The 18,082-nt window shown below is 40.6% G+C and overlaps 4 protein-coding genes across 5 annotated transcripts; 2 read left to right on the top strand and 2 right to left on the bottom strand.

Moving 5' to 3' along the window:
* The first annotated feature begins 971 nt into the window (after nt 1-971).
* Nucleotides 972-2,666, top strand: si:ch1073-416d2.3 (protein Z-dependent protease inhibitor). Its single transcript, XM_040041932.1, has 4 exons — nt 972-1,604; nt 1,732-2,005; nt 2,151-2,298; nt 2,392-2,666. Exons 1-4 carry the CDS (start codon nt 1,004-1,006, stop codon nt 2,581-2,583), a joined length of 1,215 nt encoding a protein of 404 aa, XP_039897866.1. The 5' UTR covers nt 972-1,003; the 3' UTR covers nt 2,584-2,666.
* A 1,505-nt stretch (nt 2,667-4,171) lies between these two features.
* ddx24 (DEAD (Asp-Glu-Ala-Asp) box helicase 24) lies at nt 4,172-9,488 on the top strand. The gene is made up of 9 exons (XM_040042413.1): nt 4,172-4,655; nt 4,852-5,723; nt 5,809-6,231; nt 6,323-6,476; nt 7,206-7,718; nt 8,068-8,143; nt 8,571-8,759; nt 8,838-8,967; nt 9,051-9,488. Exons 2-9 carry the CDS (start codon nt 4,856-4,858, stop codon nt 9,305-9,307), a joined length of 2,610 nt encoding a protein of 869 aa, XP_039898347.1. The 5' UTR covers nt 4,172-4,655; nt 4,852-4,855; the 3' UTR covers nt 9,308-9,488.
* Nucleotides 9,305-11,909, bottom strand: LOC120740224 (ubiquitin thioesterase OTUB2-like). Of its 2 annotated transcripts, none has more exons than XM_040042417.1 (6): nt 11,764-11,909; nt 11,605-11,685; nt 11,385-11,503; nt 11,205-11,289; nt 9,863-10,048; nt 9,305-9,760 (listed from the first exon to the last, which is right to left on the bottom strand). In XM_040042417.1, the coding sequence occupies exons 1-6, from the start codon at nt 11,767-11,769 to the stop codon at nt 9,554-9,556; spliced, it is 684 nt and encodes a 227-aa protein (XP_039898351.1). In that variant the 5' UTR covers nt 11,770-11,909; the 3' UTR covers nt 9,305-9,553. The 2 variants fall into 2 exon arrangements, with proteins under 2 accessions (XP_039898351.1, XP_039898352.1); XM_040042418.1 differs by having other exon boundaries at nt 9,878-10,048.
* Nucleotides 11,910-12,580: 671 nt separating this feature from the next.
* si:ch1073-416d2.4 (coiled-coil domain-containing protein 42 homolog) lies at nt 12,581-14,957 on the bottom strand. Its single transcript, XM_040042414.1, has 9 exons — nt 14,624-14,957; nt 14,477-14,516; nt 14,067-14,243; nt 13,809-13,966; nt 13,638-13,720; nt 13,383-13,555; nt 13,180-13,290; nt 12,971-13,087; nt 12,581-12,893 (listed from the first exon to the last, which is right to left on the bottom strand). The coding sequence occupies exons 1-9, from the start codon at nt 14,725-14,727 to the stop codon at nt 12,708-12,710; spliced, it is 1,149 nt and encodes a 382-aa protein (XP_039898348.1). The 5' UTR covers nt 14,728-14,957; the 3' UTR covers nt 12,581-12,707.
* Between the last annotated feature and the right edge of the window lie 3,125 nt (nt 14,958-18,082).

Raw genomic sequence — 18,082 nt, 5'->3', positions numbered from 1 at the left:
TTCTTTTGGGTTTTTTTTTTTTTGTTTGTTTGTTTGTTGTTGTTGTTTTTTTTGGGGGGTACATGTTAGAAAATCAAAGATTCATTGGTTTCATTTATTTGCTGATTATGACCTTGAAAATAGGGGGGGGGGGAAGCAATTTCAATAAATGAAGAAAATGTCAAAAATGTGTCACATCACCTACCCTTTGAGGAAGTGGTTGATTTGACTTATTCTCACTTATTTTTCTCTACAGGACCGTAAAGTCCTGAAAGTGAGAATCTGTCCTTGTGACTACACCAAACTACAGCATTAAAACACTTTACATTCATTCAGAACATCGAACTGACCATTCAGCGCAAATGTGTCTTGATGCCTTCACTAACATGTTAGATGTCATGCAAAGTTTGGCTTATTGTGCTGGATGATTTTTAAGATTCCAAGATTTTGTTACCGTTCTGTTTCCTTTGGATCTACTATTTTTTTTCTATTTAAAATGCACTTGTGAAAAATTAGAAAATGTTGGTAGTTGGGGTTTTTTTATTATTATTTTATTCACTGTGTTCTTAAATTCATTATTTTTGTTATACTTCATGTTAGAACAGCACATTCTTTCATTTAATATATTGGTTCTCATTCCAGGATTAAAGTGAAAATCACTCCCAATGCTTCTCGTGTCTCATTTACTTATCGATTGATTCTTATGGATTCACCTCTGAATACGTGTTTTGTGGTTAATGTGTAACATGTAGAGCACACTTGCACTTTGTTCCCCCCAAAAAATACAGAGAAATTTCAGGCACAATCTGAGCCAAGCTGAAAGGTACGTGTGTTATTTCATTAAACTTAAAAACAAACTGAATTTCGGAGCGTTTTCCAAGTATAATGAAGAAATGAGTATTCAGTTGGTGTAATCTTATATTTTTTTGTAGATTTAGTGATTGTGCTGCTGTACAGTGGTGCTTTTTTTTTTTTATTTCTCGTTTCTGTGTGTGCACCCAAAACTTTCCAGGTTCTGATTTTGATGTTAAACACAATGAAGATGGCCTGTTTTCTCTTCGTGGCCCTCCTGTGCTTTCTGACTCCTATCCACCAAGCTGAACCTAACAGTGCCACCATCTCAGATCTCTCCTTCAAAAATATGGACTTTGCCATGAACCTTTACAGAAAGATATCCAGTTACAACGACAAGAACATCTTTTTTTCCCCCCTGAGTATCTCTACCAGTTTTGCGGCTCTTCTAATGGCTTCTGACGGTGTCACACACAAGGAGATCCTGAAGGTACTAAACCTGGAGGCGCTGGAGAGGGCCGACCAGCCGGATCTTATCCCTAAACTGTTTCAACTCCTTCACGAGAACGTCACGCAAAACGGATCGCTGGAATTTGATCATAGCATGGCCTTGTTTATCCAACCCCAATTTATCATAGAGAGGGAGTTTGAAACCAAAATCAATAAGTTTTTTAATGCAGATATCAAAACTGTTGATTTTGCGGACACAACGGAGAGTATCAGAGTAATCAATGAGTACATTAGGGACAAGACTGGAGGCAAGATTACAGAGATGATTTCAGCCTTGGACGAACAGACCAAACTCCTGTTAATGAATGCAATTTTCTTTCAAGGTAAATTAAATCTTTTTTGCACACTTTAGATTTTGGGTTTATGTGCTATTAATTATACTAATATTCATGTCTGCACCTTTGAACTGTTTTGTTTATAACTAAATGTACAATATTACCTGCTCCACAGGAGCCTGGAAGATGCCTTTCAACTCCAATTTGACTCGAAATGCACCCTTCTACATCGATAATTATAATATTGTGCAGGTGCCTATGATGTTCAAAGAAGACAAGTACTACACTGCAGAAGATGTTTCTCTGAGAGCCAAAGTGCTGAAACTGCCATACCAAGAGGGTGTTTCCATGCTTATCCTGCTCCCCAACCCAGACATGGACTACACTATGGTGGATGATGAGATTACTGCAGAGAGGTTTCAGAGCTGGATCGCAAAGCTGAGAAAAATGTACATGTGGAAAAATGCCTCGCTTTAACCAAGTGTCTGCATATTTTGTTTTTTAGCTGTAAAAAGTCTAAATGACCATCAAACAATGCCTGCAGCAGCAGATGAGCCAGTCTATTCAACATGTCAACTCATGTCTTGTTTGCAGGAAACTAGAAGTCAAGATGCCCAAATTCAACATGGAGCAGTCGTACTCCCTGCATAATCTTCTACCGGATATGGGCATGACCAGTGTCTTTAATAATTTGTCCAATTTGACAAAGCTCAGTGAGGACAAAGAGCTCAAGCTGTCAGAGGTTAGTTGTCACTTTCGATATCATGTAGCGACACATGTGCCTGTTCCCCAAATAGTGCAGCAAAACACTTTTAACCTTGCTGTGAAATTGTAGGTGCTTCACAAGGCCATGGTTGATGTGGATGAGACAGGAACAACTGCAGCAGCTGCCACAACAATCGGTATCATTCCATACTCCCTGCCGAGGACCTTCACTATAAACAGACCCTTCTTCTTCTTCATATACCATGAAAACACAAACTGCCTGCTGTTCATGGGGAGGGTGATTGACCCCACCAAAAAATAGTTTTGCCACTGTAATGTGTTCATTCTTAAGTGGCTTCTACATGACTAATTTGGTGGATGTTTTAATCCCAGACAGTTTAAAGCTTGTTTTTTTCTGTTCTGTTCCTACAACATAATTCACCAATAATAATAAAGACGTCACCTGCATCACAAACTTGGATCTTTTAAATGTGCGTACATCTCCAAATTATGACAACCAGAGTAAATGTAATCACTTAATCGACAAATTACTGCTGTAACTGCATCTGTCAAACAAAAACATCAGTACCACGTTCTAATAATGCACATCTTATCAGGTTATTAAACTGATGCTACTGGTTGACTATAATAATTGTAAATAAAGATTCTTCTTTTGCCTTAAAGGTTTTGTTTTTACAGTAATTTTAAAAAGAGGCAAAATTTAGACAAATTTATTTCATTTACCTGATCACACACACACCCCACCCACTCTAAAAGTCTCCGTTTGCATGTTAAGCAATGTTCATGACAGTACAATCAAACAGCATGGCTAAAGTTTTCAAAGTTGCATCTGAGAAAACCATAAGAGCCTCTTTAGACAGATGAGACCCAAGTGCACAATGCACAACGCCATGTTTTGTGAAAACCAAACACAACATATCATATCAAAGGACTTTTGGGATCTTTGTATGCAAATGAGTCAAATGATCAAATTTCAGTGTGTAATGAAACAGAACATTGCGGGTTTGGGCAAAGCTACAACAGAATGGCTGAAAAAGGAAAGAATCAAGATGTTGACTCAGTGATCCAGTCAAAGTCCAGACCTCAACTCGACTGAAATGCTGTGGCAGGACGTTAAGAGAGCTGTGTATGAATGAATGCCTGCAACCTTCAAGAATTGAAGCAAGAGTACTCTTGCTACGTGGGCTAAAATTCTTAAACAATGATGTGGGAGACTCCCAGAGAGTCAGCTCCTGAAACATGAGGGTGTAGTTATTTTTATTTTATTTTATTTTACAGGACGGCAGAGCCCAATGAAAACTTTCTTTTCCACAAATGCGTTTATTTATTACGGAGCCCCGCAGGGGACATGGGAGAGAAAAATAATTAGGGAGAAAAAAAAAAATTAAGACGGACTTTTGCGAGATCTCGCAAAACAAACTCGGGATCTCGCAAAACTTTCTCGCGAAAGTTGAATTCCAACAATGGCGGCAGCTACTTAGTTGTAATATTACTCTTTCTGGGTCACAAAATACACTTTTAATATATTTTGAGGCGTGAATGTAGTTGTGTAAACGTCAGATACCTGCTCGGTTTACAAGACATCACATATTTGCAAAAGTGCTCCGACGTTTTTGGAGATCTGACACCCACTAGCTCGAAGCTAACGGGAGGTCGAGACCTACTACAGCCGGGAGGAACACCGCTTTCCCGTCACATCGTGCCTCGACCTCCCGGTCGGCTTCGAGCTGGCGGCCACTAACTCGAAGCTAACGGGAGGTCGAGACCTACTACAGCCGGGAGGAACACCGCTTTCCCGGCACATCGTGCCTCGACCTCCCGGTCGGCTTCGAGCTGGCGGCCTCCGAAGAATGCGGCTAAAAATCCCGAGTTTGTTTTGCGAGATCTCGCAAAAGTCCGTCTTAATTTTTTTTTTCTCCCTAATTTTTTTTTCTCCCATGTCCCCTGCGGGGCTCCGTAATTTATTTATGTACTAGATTATATGCTAGTTTGTCAGGTACAACCTTCATTAAAAAATAACTGTAATTATCTTTGCTACGAATAATAAATACTACTGTAGTGAAGCAACTCCCTCGGCACAAACTTCAATACACCTTAAGAAATTACAGCGTATTATCCTTGAACTGAAAGCTGATAAACTGAAACCCTTGACATCCTCGGGTATTATTTAAACGTTTATTAATTTTTTCTAAACGTTTATATAGGCGGTATAAGGGGTTACGTATTTAAAAAATGACCAGAGATATTGAAACAGCGCCTGTTGTTTAAATAAAGTTTTTCAAACCACGTGATCAACACTGTCATGGCTGCGCCCTCGTGTCTCGCGTTGTTGTAATCGTAGCAGAAGTCTAAGAGAGCCTACACTCAGTCGAGGTAAGACTTTAGTACTTACTAATTCAACTAGTAGTTTACTGGAGACTTTGTACGCTTAGTTTCTGTTAATTATCGGTTAATAGTTGTCCGCTGGCATTAAGAAACGTGGGGTGCACGTGCGCTTTTAATAACTAAACGTTAGGAACTTCACGAGGTCGGCTAAAGTCACTTATTTTACACCTTTACTTTTTTTCAGAAAAATGAAGACAAAGAAGATGAAGGCGAAAAACAAAGGCATGTCCACCGGGCTAGGGAAGCCAGCGAAACGTTGCATCGACATGAAAGGCAAATGGAAAACCATAGACCTCGATCCCAGCGTCTTCTCCGAGGAGGGCTTGGAGGGTCTGGTGTGTTTCGAAGAGCTCACGGATTACCGTTTAATAAACAGTGAGAAGGCTGCGGCCAAAGCAGCAAAAGAGCTGAAAAGGGAGAAGAAGAAGAAAGCACAGAAAAGAAAAGCTGGTGACGGCGAGGAGGCTGGAGAGAAAGGAGACTCTGAGATCAAAGAGGGGGAGAGCACAAGTGAGCCAGAGAAGAAAAAAGCCAAGAAAAAGAGGAAAAACAAGAAAGGGATTGCAACGGAGTCGGAAAATATTTCTGCACAAGACGTAAAGCAGAAGGATAATGCTGCCACTGAGGGAGGAGAGGATGGGGTAGCAGGTGAGGCCGATGAAAATGATTCTGCAGCCATCACTGCTGATCCCAAAGATGCAAAGAGAAGCAGGAAGAAGAAGAAGAAAAGGGGGAAAGGGCAGCAGACAGTGCAGGATACAGTCCCAGAAGAACAGCCGAACCCAGAGTCTTCATCAGATCTGGAAAAAGAAAAATCCAGTCAAGATAAAGTGACAAAGGCCCCACACAAGAAGGCAAAAAATTGGACAAACGCTGCACTTTCTGGTTCTGAAGACAAAAATGTTGACATGAGTGCGTGGAAGGACCTGTTTGTCCCCCCACCTGTCCTGAGGGCACTGAGCAGTCTTGGATTTGGTTCACCGACACCGATCCAAGCCCTGTGTTTGCCTCCAGCTATCAGGGATCGTATGGATATACTGGGAGCAGCTGAAACTGGTAAGATAAAAGTGATAGGTTTATAGTGTCATGTTCTGTTCACAGATTTTTAAAAGTGGAGCTAATACGGATGTTGTACTTACAGGAAGTGGTAAGACACTGGCTTTCGGCATTCCCATAATCCATACCATCCTGGAGTGGAAGAATAGCCCAGAAAAACCTAATGATGACGCTGAACCAGTCACAAAGGTGGAGAGTTTGTACTTACCACCTGTAGATGAGTGTACAAAATCAGCTGAAGAGGACCAAGAGGAGGGAGTGGAGGCTTCTAAAGAAAACGATGAAGGTGCTGAAGATCAGAATCAAGGAGACTCAGATGAAGATGAACACAGCGACGTAGAAGATGAACAGCTTGGATGTGTTCGGGTAATCAAGAATGCAGACTTTGATTTTGATGAAAAACCCGCTGGTGCTCAGAGTCGGCCCCTCTTAGGACTGGTTCTCACTCCCACCAGGGAGCTGGCTGTTCAGGTCAAACATCATATTGATGCTGTGGCAAAATTCACAGGTAAGTCATAGCTCATCAGAGTGTTACGATAGCAGTTTTCTCGTAAGAGATGTATAAATGTCAGCATAGCTAATGTTTTCCTGCTGTGCAGATATAAAAACAGCCTTAGTGGTGGGTGGAATGGCACAGCAGAAACAAAGACGAGTGCTGAAACGCAGGCCAGAGATCATCATAGCAACTCCGGGGCGTTTGTGGGATTTGATCAAGGAGAGGCACCCACATCTGGTCAACCTCAGGCAGCTCAGGTGAGCCTTAATTTAAGACTGTCTGACTTATTTGCTAGAGGTGGTAATCGATACAATATTATCACAGTACTTCACTTACGATATGATATTATCATGATTTTTATTATTTTGTGATATGCTGAGTATTCCAATAAAATATATCACCTTTTTTAAACTGCAAGTTATTTCCTAAAGTATTATTTTTTTTATTATTTTACTTTAGTTTACTATTAACATTTAACTTGCGCTCATTGACCTTCCTATTTTTATGGGAATATAACTAAAATAGAACCAGCTGGCAGCCAGTTGATGAACTGTGCACATTGAGAAAGACTCATTCAGACTCATGGAAACATGTTGGCTATCTGTCTGGTTTCATATATTAGATAACAATTATTTGCAGAGTGATTGCAGTCAGTCCAAATCAGACTACACCTGTTAGTAGGAAGGGTGCCTCCTATCAGGTGAATCGAGCCCTCTTTTTAAAGTTTTCCCAGAGTATTTTAATGTATTTAATAAAATATTAATATTTGGTGTTCCTGTATCAATACAATATCGCCACACAAAATATCACAATAAGTTTTTTTTTTTTTTTTTCCTTCACCCGATTACTGACACTGCTTTTAACCCTCAAATCATATCATGTGTGAAAGAGCCTGATTCTGTGTTCTGTGATAAAGGTCTTTCAGGCAGGCCTATTTGTTAGATTTTTGTTATCCTTTCTTAATTCCTCTTCTTCCTATGACACAGGTGTCTGGTCATCGATGAAGCTGATCGCATGGTAGAAAGAGGGCATTTTGCCGAGCTGGAGAATTTGCTGGAAATGCTAAATACGACACACTTCAATCCCACTAGGCAAACTTTTGTGTTCTCTGCCACTTTGACGATGGTTCACAGCCTTCCCACTCGCCTCCTTCAAAAGAAGAAGAAGAATCTGGACCAGAGGAACAAGCTGGAAATTCTTATGGAGAAAGTGGGGATTAAGTCCAAGCCCAAAGTCATTGACCTCACCAGGAAGGAGGCAACTGTGGAGACACTGATTGAGACTCAAATCCACTGTCAGAAGGATGAGAAGGACTTCTACCTCTATTACTTCCTGCTCCAGTATCCTGGGCGCACCATGGTGTTTGCCAACAGTATTGACTGTATAAAGAGGCTGAATTCTCTGCTGGTTATATTAGACTGTACTCCGCTGCCTCTACATGCCAACATGCACCAGAAACAACGGCTGAAAAACCTGGAGAGGTTCGCTGAGAGGGAGAAGTGAGTTGTGCTCACATTTGCAGTAGCAACATCAAGTTGTCTTCAGCATTTATCCAGTAACTGTGTGCCACTGGTGACATCTAAACTTTAACTGTGGGAGTAAGGAATTCGTCTAGTATGCACAAAAATGCCTGAAATAGTTTTGTCTTTATCTACTTTAAAACCATTTTTTAAATTTGTGAAAGTATTCACATTTTAAACATTTGACACATTCAAGTCCTGATGGTTTTTGTAGTTCCTGTAATCAGCAGCAGTCTTGAGCTGTATTTACTGTAAAACATTAGTGATTTCTTATTTTTTTAAAGGCACCTAGCTTTGATATTGCCATTTCTTTTGTTTCTCTTCACAGTTGTGTTCTCCTGACTACTGATGTGGCAGCAAGAGGCCTGGATATCCCCAATGTCCAGCATGTTATTCACTACCAGGTAACCCCTTAAACAGTTGCCCAAGGATTCTCCAGCATGAATAAGAGGTTATCAATTAGCCACAACACTAACCACCACAGCCATAAAACACAGTCCCTGCAGGTTTCCCGTGATGCACTCAGTGTTTATACACGACTGTGCATTTATCATTTGTTATTAAACTCTAGCTCTCTTCATCAATGTGCCTTTTGTCTCGTCTCCCTCCCCTCACCCCCAACCAGTTTCAGCAGATGGTTGCACATCCGAGTCTTTTTCTGCTGGAGGTTTCTTCCTGTTAAAAGGGAGTTTTGTCGCCAAATGCTTGCTCATAGGAGGGTCTTTACCTTACAATAAAAACCAGCTTAAAAGATGAATGTTGGGCAACAGCTTATAACTACAGCAATGTAATGAGCACTGTTCCTCAAGAAGTGCGATTTGTTCATACCAGGTTCCTAGAACATCTGAGACGTACGTGCATCGGAGTGGGAGAACAGCAAGAGCGACTAAAGAGGGCCTCTGTATGCTGCTAGTAAGCCCAGATGACATGATGAACTTCAAAAAGATATGCAAGAGTCTTGGAAAGGACGAAGAGCTTCCCACATTTCCCATAGAGACCAGATGCATGGATGCAATCATGGTGAGATCCATCAGCATAAGGTCCTGTCCATTTTTGATGTTAAAGGGTTTAACTGATATAACTTGGGTTCCTCCACAGGAGCGAGTAAACTTGGCCAGGAGAATTGAAAAGGTAGAGTACTACAACAGCAAGGAGAAACACCACAACTCCTGGCTCAAGCAAGCAGCAGAAGCCCTGGAGGTGGATCTGGATGATGACTTATTACTTGGTAAAAACCAGCACTTTTTAGAACAAGTTTGCATTTCAAAATAAAGTTTCAATGCAGAAAATTAAGTCCACACATTTCCACAGGCAATGCAAATGATGAGGATGCAGACAGAGAGCAGCAGAGGATGGTGAAGGGGATGAAAAAGGAGTTGAAGCGTTTGATTTCACTGCCCATTTTCAAGAATGTAATGAAGACCAAGTATCCTACTCAAATGGGAAAGCTCCCCCTGCCCCAAATGCCCCTTGCTGGGATGGAGAGTGCCCTAACCAGGGTTTCAACACAGAAGAAACCAGAGACGAGTATCCATCCACGGCAGAAAAAACAGAAGAAGGCAAAATGACTTGTTTATTGAGAGGTTTATTAAAAACTTCAAATGACACAATTTATAAAAAGGGTAAAAAAAAGTAAACAGCATTTTAAAGTCTAAATGTTTAGTGCACATTGTGCAACAGATCCTCATCCCCAGATGATGGATTCCTGTAAACTGTAAGATTTTATAAAAATCTAATTTTGTAAGTGTCTTCAAGCCCAGTTGGAATTTATTCAACCGGAGTCAATATTCCTGATTCGAGCAGAGTTTCGTTGGTCATAGTTGTGCCCGAGGGTAGAGAATATCGTAATGAGATGTGTGGTAGAGGAGATGCAGGGATGGGTCCCCATTTTCTGGAATGATGTGGTGAGCCAGCTGTTGTCCGTCGCCTTCCATAGAGACGATGTGGATGGAGATGTCCAGAGCCTGAGACAGAGCCGAGATGTCCACATGATCACACTCCATCGCCATAGCCTCCACTTCCTTAACGAAGAGAAGAGATTTTAATCAAAATCCTTCAAATTATCCACTTTAAATAATTCAGAGGTTCTTTATGCAGTATATGGCAGCAACGCCGATACCAACTTCATGACAGTAGACATGTAGATCAGGTGCTTCCACAAAGTTGCGGAAGAAGTCTGCATTGTTTTGCAGGTGTGCTGAAGTGAGCAGCCTGAGATACTGCACAACACTGTCGGAGGTAGTATGCTCATTGAAGAGCCTGAATAGTGCAATTACATCTGCTTGGCTTTGCTCAACAACCTGAAGAACCTTCAACAGAAAGAGGAACAATTAGACTTTGCTTTTTTACAGAAAATATGGTGCCTGTAAGATTTCATTCAAGAGTCATTTTCTGCACCTTTTTAAAATAACTACACAGGTCTAGCAGGATGCCAAACTGGTGAAGCGCAGGAGTAATACTTTGTTTTTAAAATCAGAACAAACTGGTGTGTAATACAGAGAGACATACATCCAGATGGCCAGATTCTGAATTAGGTTGATATACATACTCCGACTTCCTAAGCCTGCTGCCACCATTTTGGTTCCAGCAGAATAAAATAGTGGCAACAGGTCTTATAGTGTGATTAATTAAACAATGTTTTATAGCCATCTAAACCATGGAAGGTCTACCTGGGGGCTTTGGATGTCCTCCGAAAAGCCTGAGGAACTATCCATGAAGACTTTAAGAAATGGCAAGAGAGCTGCCTGAGAGTGTTCAGGCTGTGTTAAATAAAATGTAGTCATACCAAATATTGACTTTTAAAGCTCACTGCACACTTTTTTTTTTTTTAACCTTAGTCTACATTACAATTACTTTGCACATTTCAGTAAAATGCTGTATCCGTTTTCCCAGGAAAATGTAAGGAAATAAGGGGTGATTCAAAATCTTTGTACAGTGTTGCAGTTGAAATTGTAGACGCAAAGCAAATGGTCCAATCAGTACACAAGTAGTTGAGAAGCAGACATCGGTCTAATGCAGGGGTCCCCAATCCCAGTCCACGAGGGCCGGTGTCCTGCAGGTTTTAGATCTCACCCTGGGTCAACACACCTGAATCACATGATTAGTTCATTACCAGCCTCTGGAGAACTTCAGGACATGTTGAGAAGCTAATTTATCCATTTAATCAGCTGTGATGGATCAAGGACGCATCTAAAACCTGCAGGGACACCGGCCCTCGTGGACTGGGATTGGAGACCCCTGGTCTAATGACTAGGATATTTTTTTACACACACACACACACACACACACACACACACACACACACAGTTATCATTTGTTCGATGCATGTACTACATACACATCAAACGGCAAGTCAAAGCTCACAGGCTACAAAGTGCCATTTCCCCCCCCCATTATTTTACTAATGAGGTCTGAGGAGATGCTAATAACTTGTTGGAAGAAAAACAAAAATATGAGTGCATTTACCGTGTCCAGGTGGTGCCTGAAGAAATCCTCCTCAAATCCTGCAGAGACCAAAATTGCGCTGCCCTGGATTATCTTGTCCTTGAACCTAACATTGAGAGGGGCGAGACGAGCACCGCCCTTATCAAATCAACGCTGTTCAATCATCAGGTGATATTAGTGACAGCAGTAATTAAATCTGACCTCTGCAAATCCCTGGTACTGTGTAGGACTGACTCCAAGTATGCGAAGCAGAAAGCTCTGTAGAAGCAGTTCCCGTCGCCGCAAACTTTTCTTACGGCGGAAAACTGGCTGCTCAGATCCTGAGAAAGGACAACAGGTCCGGTTATTCTAGAGTCGTTATGAGGGGTGACCGTGACCACCTGCACTACATCAACCTCAGCCCTTTTTCGAGATAGCCTACTTGCTGTTTGGCACTCAGCATTTGCGCAGGGAACAGCGAAGAAATGTCCTCTCTGCACGAAACCAAGCTGCCATCCTCCATCTGTGGACGAACAAGCAGTTTTACTACCTGGAAAAAAAAACCCCGCAGTTTCAAGAGTTACCTGACCGTGTGACGTACCTTCATATTTCAACAACCTGGAAACAATACAAAAAACCCCGTAACGACAGTTAAGAAATACGCGTGTCAAAACATTGTTGCCTTTTCGTTCCTACTTTCTAAAAACCGGATGTTTGCGGAAACCACGTGCTTGTGTTAAAGGGCCAGATCGGGGTTTTTATAGCGTGCGAGCCATGTCTTCAGTTTCTCATGAAAGTACTGAATCAGGCTTTTATCTGCTAAATAGGATCATATTTGTATTAAAAATGTACTTAAAATTGTTTTTTATTGTTCATATACTATTTTTCATGCATCGTGCTGGTGGGGTGCTTACAATAAAGCTTTCGGGGCACCCAGTCATAGGTTTGGGTAAGCAATCCGAATCACCAAAGTAACAAGAAACTATGCTTTTTACATTATTGTCGTGGCATCACAGGTTTTAACTCTGAAACGTGGGAAATGTGAGGCAATAGGGTCAAAGGAGATTTTATTGGCTGCTTGTTTTTGGTGTTTTGCATAATGCAAAGGTGGTGGATTGCTGTTGATTGAGTGAGCATTTACATAATTTGATTATGACCACTTTATTTGTTTTTATTTATTTATTTATTTTAAATAAAAGCAACATTCACAATACAATGTGCCCAAATCCAAATTTACAAGTTCGGATGACCTGTTAAACATGAGGATCTCATTTCAAACAGCTACGTTTTCATTTCCTTGTCTATGACGTCTTAAGTGCAAAGGTTGGTGCACACATTTTTTTAAACACTGAACAAATGTTATAAAGGCAAATAATGAAAAAAAAAACATTATGTTCTCCTACAAGCTTTTTTTTTTCTCAAGGTTTTGGTAACACTTCATTTGCTACGAAGTGGTAGCAAATGCTTCTCCCCACCTCAAGAACGAACCTCCACTCTCAACAAACCATAAGAGACAACACTGTGATGAATACTCAAACTACAACATCAACCAAATGTCTCACTCCTTCTGCTGACTTTACTTGAACTTTTGATTTGTGTTTTACTTCCAAAGCTTCTCATTGACCCCCTCTCTCTTTTGTTTGCCGCGGCGGTTGTGCTCGTCATCGAACTCCCCAACTCCATCATCCTCCTCGCTCTCCTCTCCGTGTCTACCTTGTCCAGAATGTACTCCTGAAAGAAATGGTCAGTCAAGATTTGGGTAAACTAAAAATGGACCCTAACAATCATCTCATCCTGCACGTAAATACCTTCACCATGTCCATCATTGTCAGCGCGTTCATCTTTCCCAGCGGTCCGTATTCTGGTAGGTAACACTGTTCTGCAAGGTTGCTGATGGCCATAAGCAGTCTTCCCACTTCTGTAACCTGAAACATGAAGGGCACACATGACATTATTTCTACCCAAAGTTCCCAAGATTAATGAGCAGGGTCACATCCAGCTAATCTGGAAGGCATACCTTCTCTCTGGATAAGTCTTGCTCCATCTGCAAGTTAACCTCTGCCTGCTTGTTCTTCTCTTTGAGAGTCTCTAACTCACTCTGCAGTTCAGACAGCTCTTTATTGGCCATCTGCAATACATACAAAAACACATCAACCGCTATAAACTACAGTACTGCTATGAAGACATGATACATCTAACATCCGTATTTGTATATCTGACCAGTTTCTTTACGCTGTGTTCCTCCTTCATATTCTGCAGCTGCCGCTGGCCTTCCTCCACCTCCGCCTCCATACGTTGCAAACGTTGCAGCAGCTCCTGGTGTGTGATGGATAAGGTCTCATGACGCCGAATGATGGGCATGACTAGAGATTCAGACCCGTCATCGAGGTAATCTGAAACGGACTGTGTGCTTTACTCAACAGGCTAAACAAAGCAAGTTCATTTGAAGGCTCAATAATGAGCATTTGAACTTACTGCTGGGGAGATAATCTCGTGTTTTTATCAAATAATCCTCATAGATTTTGTATTTTGCCACTCTCTCCTTTAAAACTTGCCTCCTGCAAATTAAACCATGGCAAAGCCGGGCTTAAAAAACAACTTCATGAAAGAAATCTTTCAATTAAAAACAACATTTCAAGGTCTCACCTGTCTCTGAATCCTTTAAGCTGTTCTGTCAAATCTTTTATCTGCTGCTTTTTAAAAATGTTTTGCGCCCGTGAAGCTTCACAGCTCTTTAACGCTCTGCGTCGCTTTGCTTCATTCTCAGCTACGAACTTCTCAAATTTCCCTACTTTTTCTTTAGTCTGCATGAAAAGAAAAGACAAAAGCCAGCCACATTAGGACAGTCTCTTTCAGATGATGGATAACTACTACTGCTTCTCATTTAAGGTGGTCTCAGCTCACCTCTTGTAGTTTTATTTCAAGTTCAGACCTTCGCTGAGCAAGGGCCTCCATGCAGGCTTTAAAATCCAGCCGTTTAAGTGCAAGTCGCTTCTCCACCTCATCCAGCTCTGCCTGTTTCTTCAGAACCAGGGTCTTTTGTAAAGTAGTCACTCCTGCCTCCAAGACTCTGCTCGAAGGCTACACACACACACACACACACACACACACACACACACACAACCAGAACGACTCAGATGCTTTAATACTGAAACCTTTGCAGGGTGCATTTATGAAAAACGCCTCAAAAGAAAAGTTACCAAGTGGTTTAAAAGGAGAAGTAAAATCAAATAGAATTAAAGGTATAAAGCAGGAAATAGAAGAAATAGAACCTGTGGAAGTGAGACTATTTTCTGTGAAGGCACAAATCTTACCACTTTTAAAACTGGTATGTGATTGGCATCATCTTCCCTTCTGTGTGTGAAGAGAAAACTGTCAGTAACAGTCTAAGACAGTAAAGGCATGTATGAATGGGGTAGGACATCAGACTAACTTGCTGCTTCTCAAAACCACGGGCCTACCTGCTGTCCTGCGACTGTGTCACAAAAATGTTGTTTACTCCATTTCCCACCTGGAGTTTTTGACCAGGACTGTTCTCTAAAAAAGGAAGCGAATGCGTCGTCATGTCTTTTAGTGGATTTGTCGCTCAGGAATTCTGATGCGTAAAGAAGCGTCTTCTGGTGTTCTTCGTTTAAACGAACAGAAGAACAATCGGGGATCTTTTCCGGATGTTTTTTCTTGGATTCGCGTTGCTGTTACCTAGTGACCAGGGGCCAAACAACAGGGAATGTACCGGGATCGTTTCTTTGTTGTCATGGCAAAAGCAGGGAAGCCTCGGCTTGGTTACCGACCGAGTGAGAGCGGGAGAACGCGAAGAGTGCTCACTCCGTCCCGGTTCCCGCAAAGCCTGAAACATGTTGTGAAAACCTGAGTTGTCCTTGTAGCTTTCAGTGTGTTCATTTTAAAGATCATTTTACTTATAATTAGTTGCTTTTAAAAAAGAATAATTACAGAACAATACTTTAACATATGCACATACTTGCAATTACTTGTTGTGTTCTCAGAAATGATAAAAAGTAAAGACAAAGAGGCTTCTGGGAAATGTAAAATCTATTTTAGTAATTCTTTAATTACAAAAAACCCGTAAAAGTTATTGTTGCCTTTTTACATTCCTTTTTTATTCTTACTTCAATTAGCTTAAAGAGAATTAAAAACTTAGTGTAATTATGTTTTACGGACATTTAAATATTGCTATGAATTAATAAACAAACACCTGGAAGGATTGTAGATACCTCCACAAAGAGCTCGCATTAAAAATTTGCTGCTATTCGGATTTTAACAGATTGACGTGACTTCCATTGAGCTCTATGAATTCATTAAAACCTAAATTAAAAAGAAAGGGAAACGGCAAATCCTCCTGCTTCCCAACCTTTAAGCATGCGTTAAATGTTAAAATATACTAAGTTTTCAACTTTAAATAATTACTTTCATTTTTGTAACTGAAGAAGTTCAAATTTCCACCTTAAACAAAAAGGGAAAAAGTAAATTTGGTCAAATTTAATGTCACATTTAAAATGCACATGAGGAAACTCTTCCTCCTCAGTAGATGGTGCTAAAGTATGCACTACCATCATTCTGCAAAGGAAGGTCAAAAGAGCATTCAAGGAAAGTCACAATGATAGTCAAAAAATTCATTTGATTAGAAAATTTGCAAAAAGAAAATGATATAAAATGCCATGAAAAATGAAGTAAATTGATCCAGAAGAGTCTCGCTGCATGGCAGTGAAATATGTGAAGGTGGTGCAGAATAAATATGAGAATAGAGGGGCAGTGTGACGTGTGCTGTAGAAGTGACAGATGGGTTCAAGGTGGAGGTGGGATTACATCAGGGATCAGCCCTGAGCCCCGTCTTGTGTGCAATAGTGTCGGACAGGTTGATAGATGAGCTCAGGCAGGAGTCTCGTGGACGATGATGCTTGTAGATGATGTTGTGACCTGTATTGATTTGATGCCAAGCCAAAACCTTTGAGATGCAGTTGTGACATTTTACTTGTTCTTATCAAAGGCTCCTCTCAGGAGACCATAGTGACAATTGAATATACTCTCAAAACACATACAGGTAACAAATAAGAGGACATCAGGACTGTCCTTGCGTCTCACAAGAGTGGGAAAACTCTGGAATAGCTGCTGGTATGTTGTTTGGACTACTGCACTTTATACGTCACAATGCTGAGTTTGAGGATACCTTTGACTGACTGCAGCTGCTGTCTAGCTTGTCTTGGCGTTAGAAGGCAGCAAGCTTTCAAAGAAAACAAGTATGAGTGAGCCGAGTCTTGCTCGACTACATTCCTGTAAAACATTTGACTCATTTTACTTCCTGATGCCACCACGCATTATCTTCATAATTGTTTTTAAAACCACAAAATTCACATTAATTGTTTTCTACATAAAAATACATTAAGGACTTGCGTTGCTGTGTTACTGGTCCAGCAGTATGTTTGTGAGTCCTGTGCGTTTGTGTGTCACATGCTTATTGTGTTAACTGAAAGTCCAGTTTTGTAACTGTGTGTTTACTGAGAAAACAGACACTTGGTTAAAGACGTTCACTAAAAAAAAGATTCTTCACCTTTTATAATATGAAACAATAATTTTGAGTAAAATACAATTGAAATATACAAAATCAAAGGTTTATTTATTCAAATAATGAATCATTAAAGAAAAATGTGCTTGAATTTATACCAATGAAGTTCATTTATTGGAACAAATTTCATAAAATGTAACATCTACATTGCACTTATGTAACAAAATTCCAGGTAAAGTTTACATGTAATTAAATTTCATTTCAGCCGTAACATTTCTGAGTGTGTGTTGTTATTAACCTACTGCTTTTAAAAAATATTTAAAATTGATAAGAATTCAAAGTTGTAGTTTGTTGTAACAAGGGAAAAGGAGAAGCAAGAGGAAGAACCTTTTCCATAAGATGGAGAGCAGCTAAAAAATAAAAGGGCAGTGGTAGTCAAGGAGTCCAAAACTCAAGAGTAGAACGTAACATTTATTTATAATAAAACAAGCCCAGGGCATATAAAAAATAAGCTAAAACCAAGCTAGAAGTCTGACTTTTACATTGTATTTACAGGTCCAACAGTCTTGAACAGCTGCTCTAACCCTTACAGAAATCACTGTTTTCACCAGTTATGTCTTGCTTGCTTGGAAAGGCCTTCTTACTGGGCCCAACTCCTCCACTATATCCGACACCAGTTCCACAGATGAGTCCAGGGCGAATCTCCTTGGCATCCATCCTGTTGCACTGCTAAACCTCTGTTGTTCTCAACTTTGTGCCACTTCTGTGACTCCTGTCGTGCTCTAGAACAAAGGCACTTTTAAATATACAAAAAACACTCCGGGATTCACTGTTACAACATGATAGTTACAACATAAGAGTAACTGTAATGTTCAGCTTTGTGGAAACTGTCAGAGGTACAGATTCCCTGGTACTGAACACATCTGTGTTGTTCTTGTCCTGACTTGTTTTTACAGGACGTTGGTTGTTTCTTGTTCTTTGCAGGCGTTGGAATCTTAGATATCTATCTACACATAGTCTTTGAATGCAGTGATACACAACATCACTGATATCAGTCTATGTTTTTCCAATGACACGTGGCTGATTAATGTGAGATGTACCATAAATAGACTTTTCTTTTGTTAACAAACGAACAGCGTGGACATCAGTTGAAAAGCCGTTTCACGAAAACTCCCTGTTCAGATCCCTGTTTGCTTCCGAGGGGCTCAGCCTATATCTTGGAAATGTTACTTCTCACATACTCACAAGAGGACCTACACACTTCTTGTTAGACCTTCATCTTCTACAGGTTACACACAAGGACACCAACTGAATGGCAATAGTGGTTTGACACGAAAATGAGTTCACTCCAATAAAAATCTGGAACTGGAGCAGAGCCACTAATAATTATAAACAAACC

This window comes from Simochromis diagramma, unplaced genomic scaffold (genome assembly GCF_900408965.1).
Source record: "Simochromis diagramma unplaced genomic scaffold, fSimDia1.1 OVJJ01000304.1, whole genome shotgun sequence".
NCBI classification, from domain to species: domain Eukaryota; kingdom Metazoa; phylum Chordata; class Actinopteri; order Cichliformes; family Cichlidae; genus Simochromis; species Simochromis diagramma.
The sequence above is the reverse complement of the archived record's forward strand: the minus strand, read 5'-3'. Positions and strand labels throughout refer to the sequence as shown.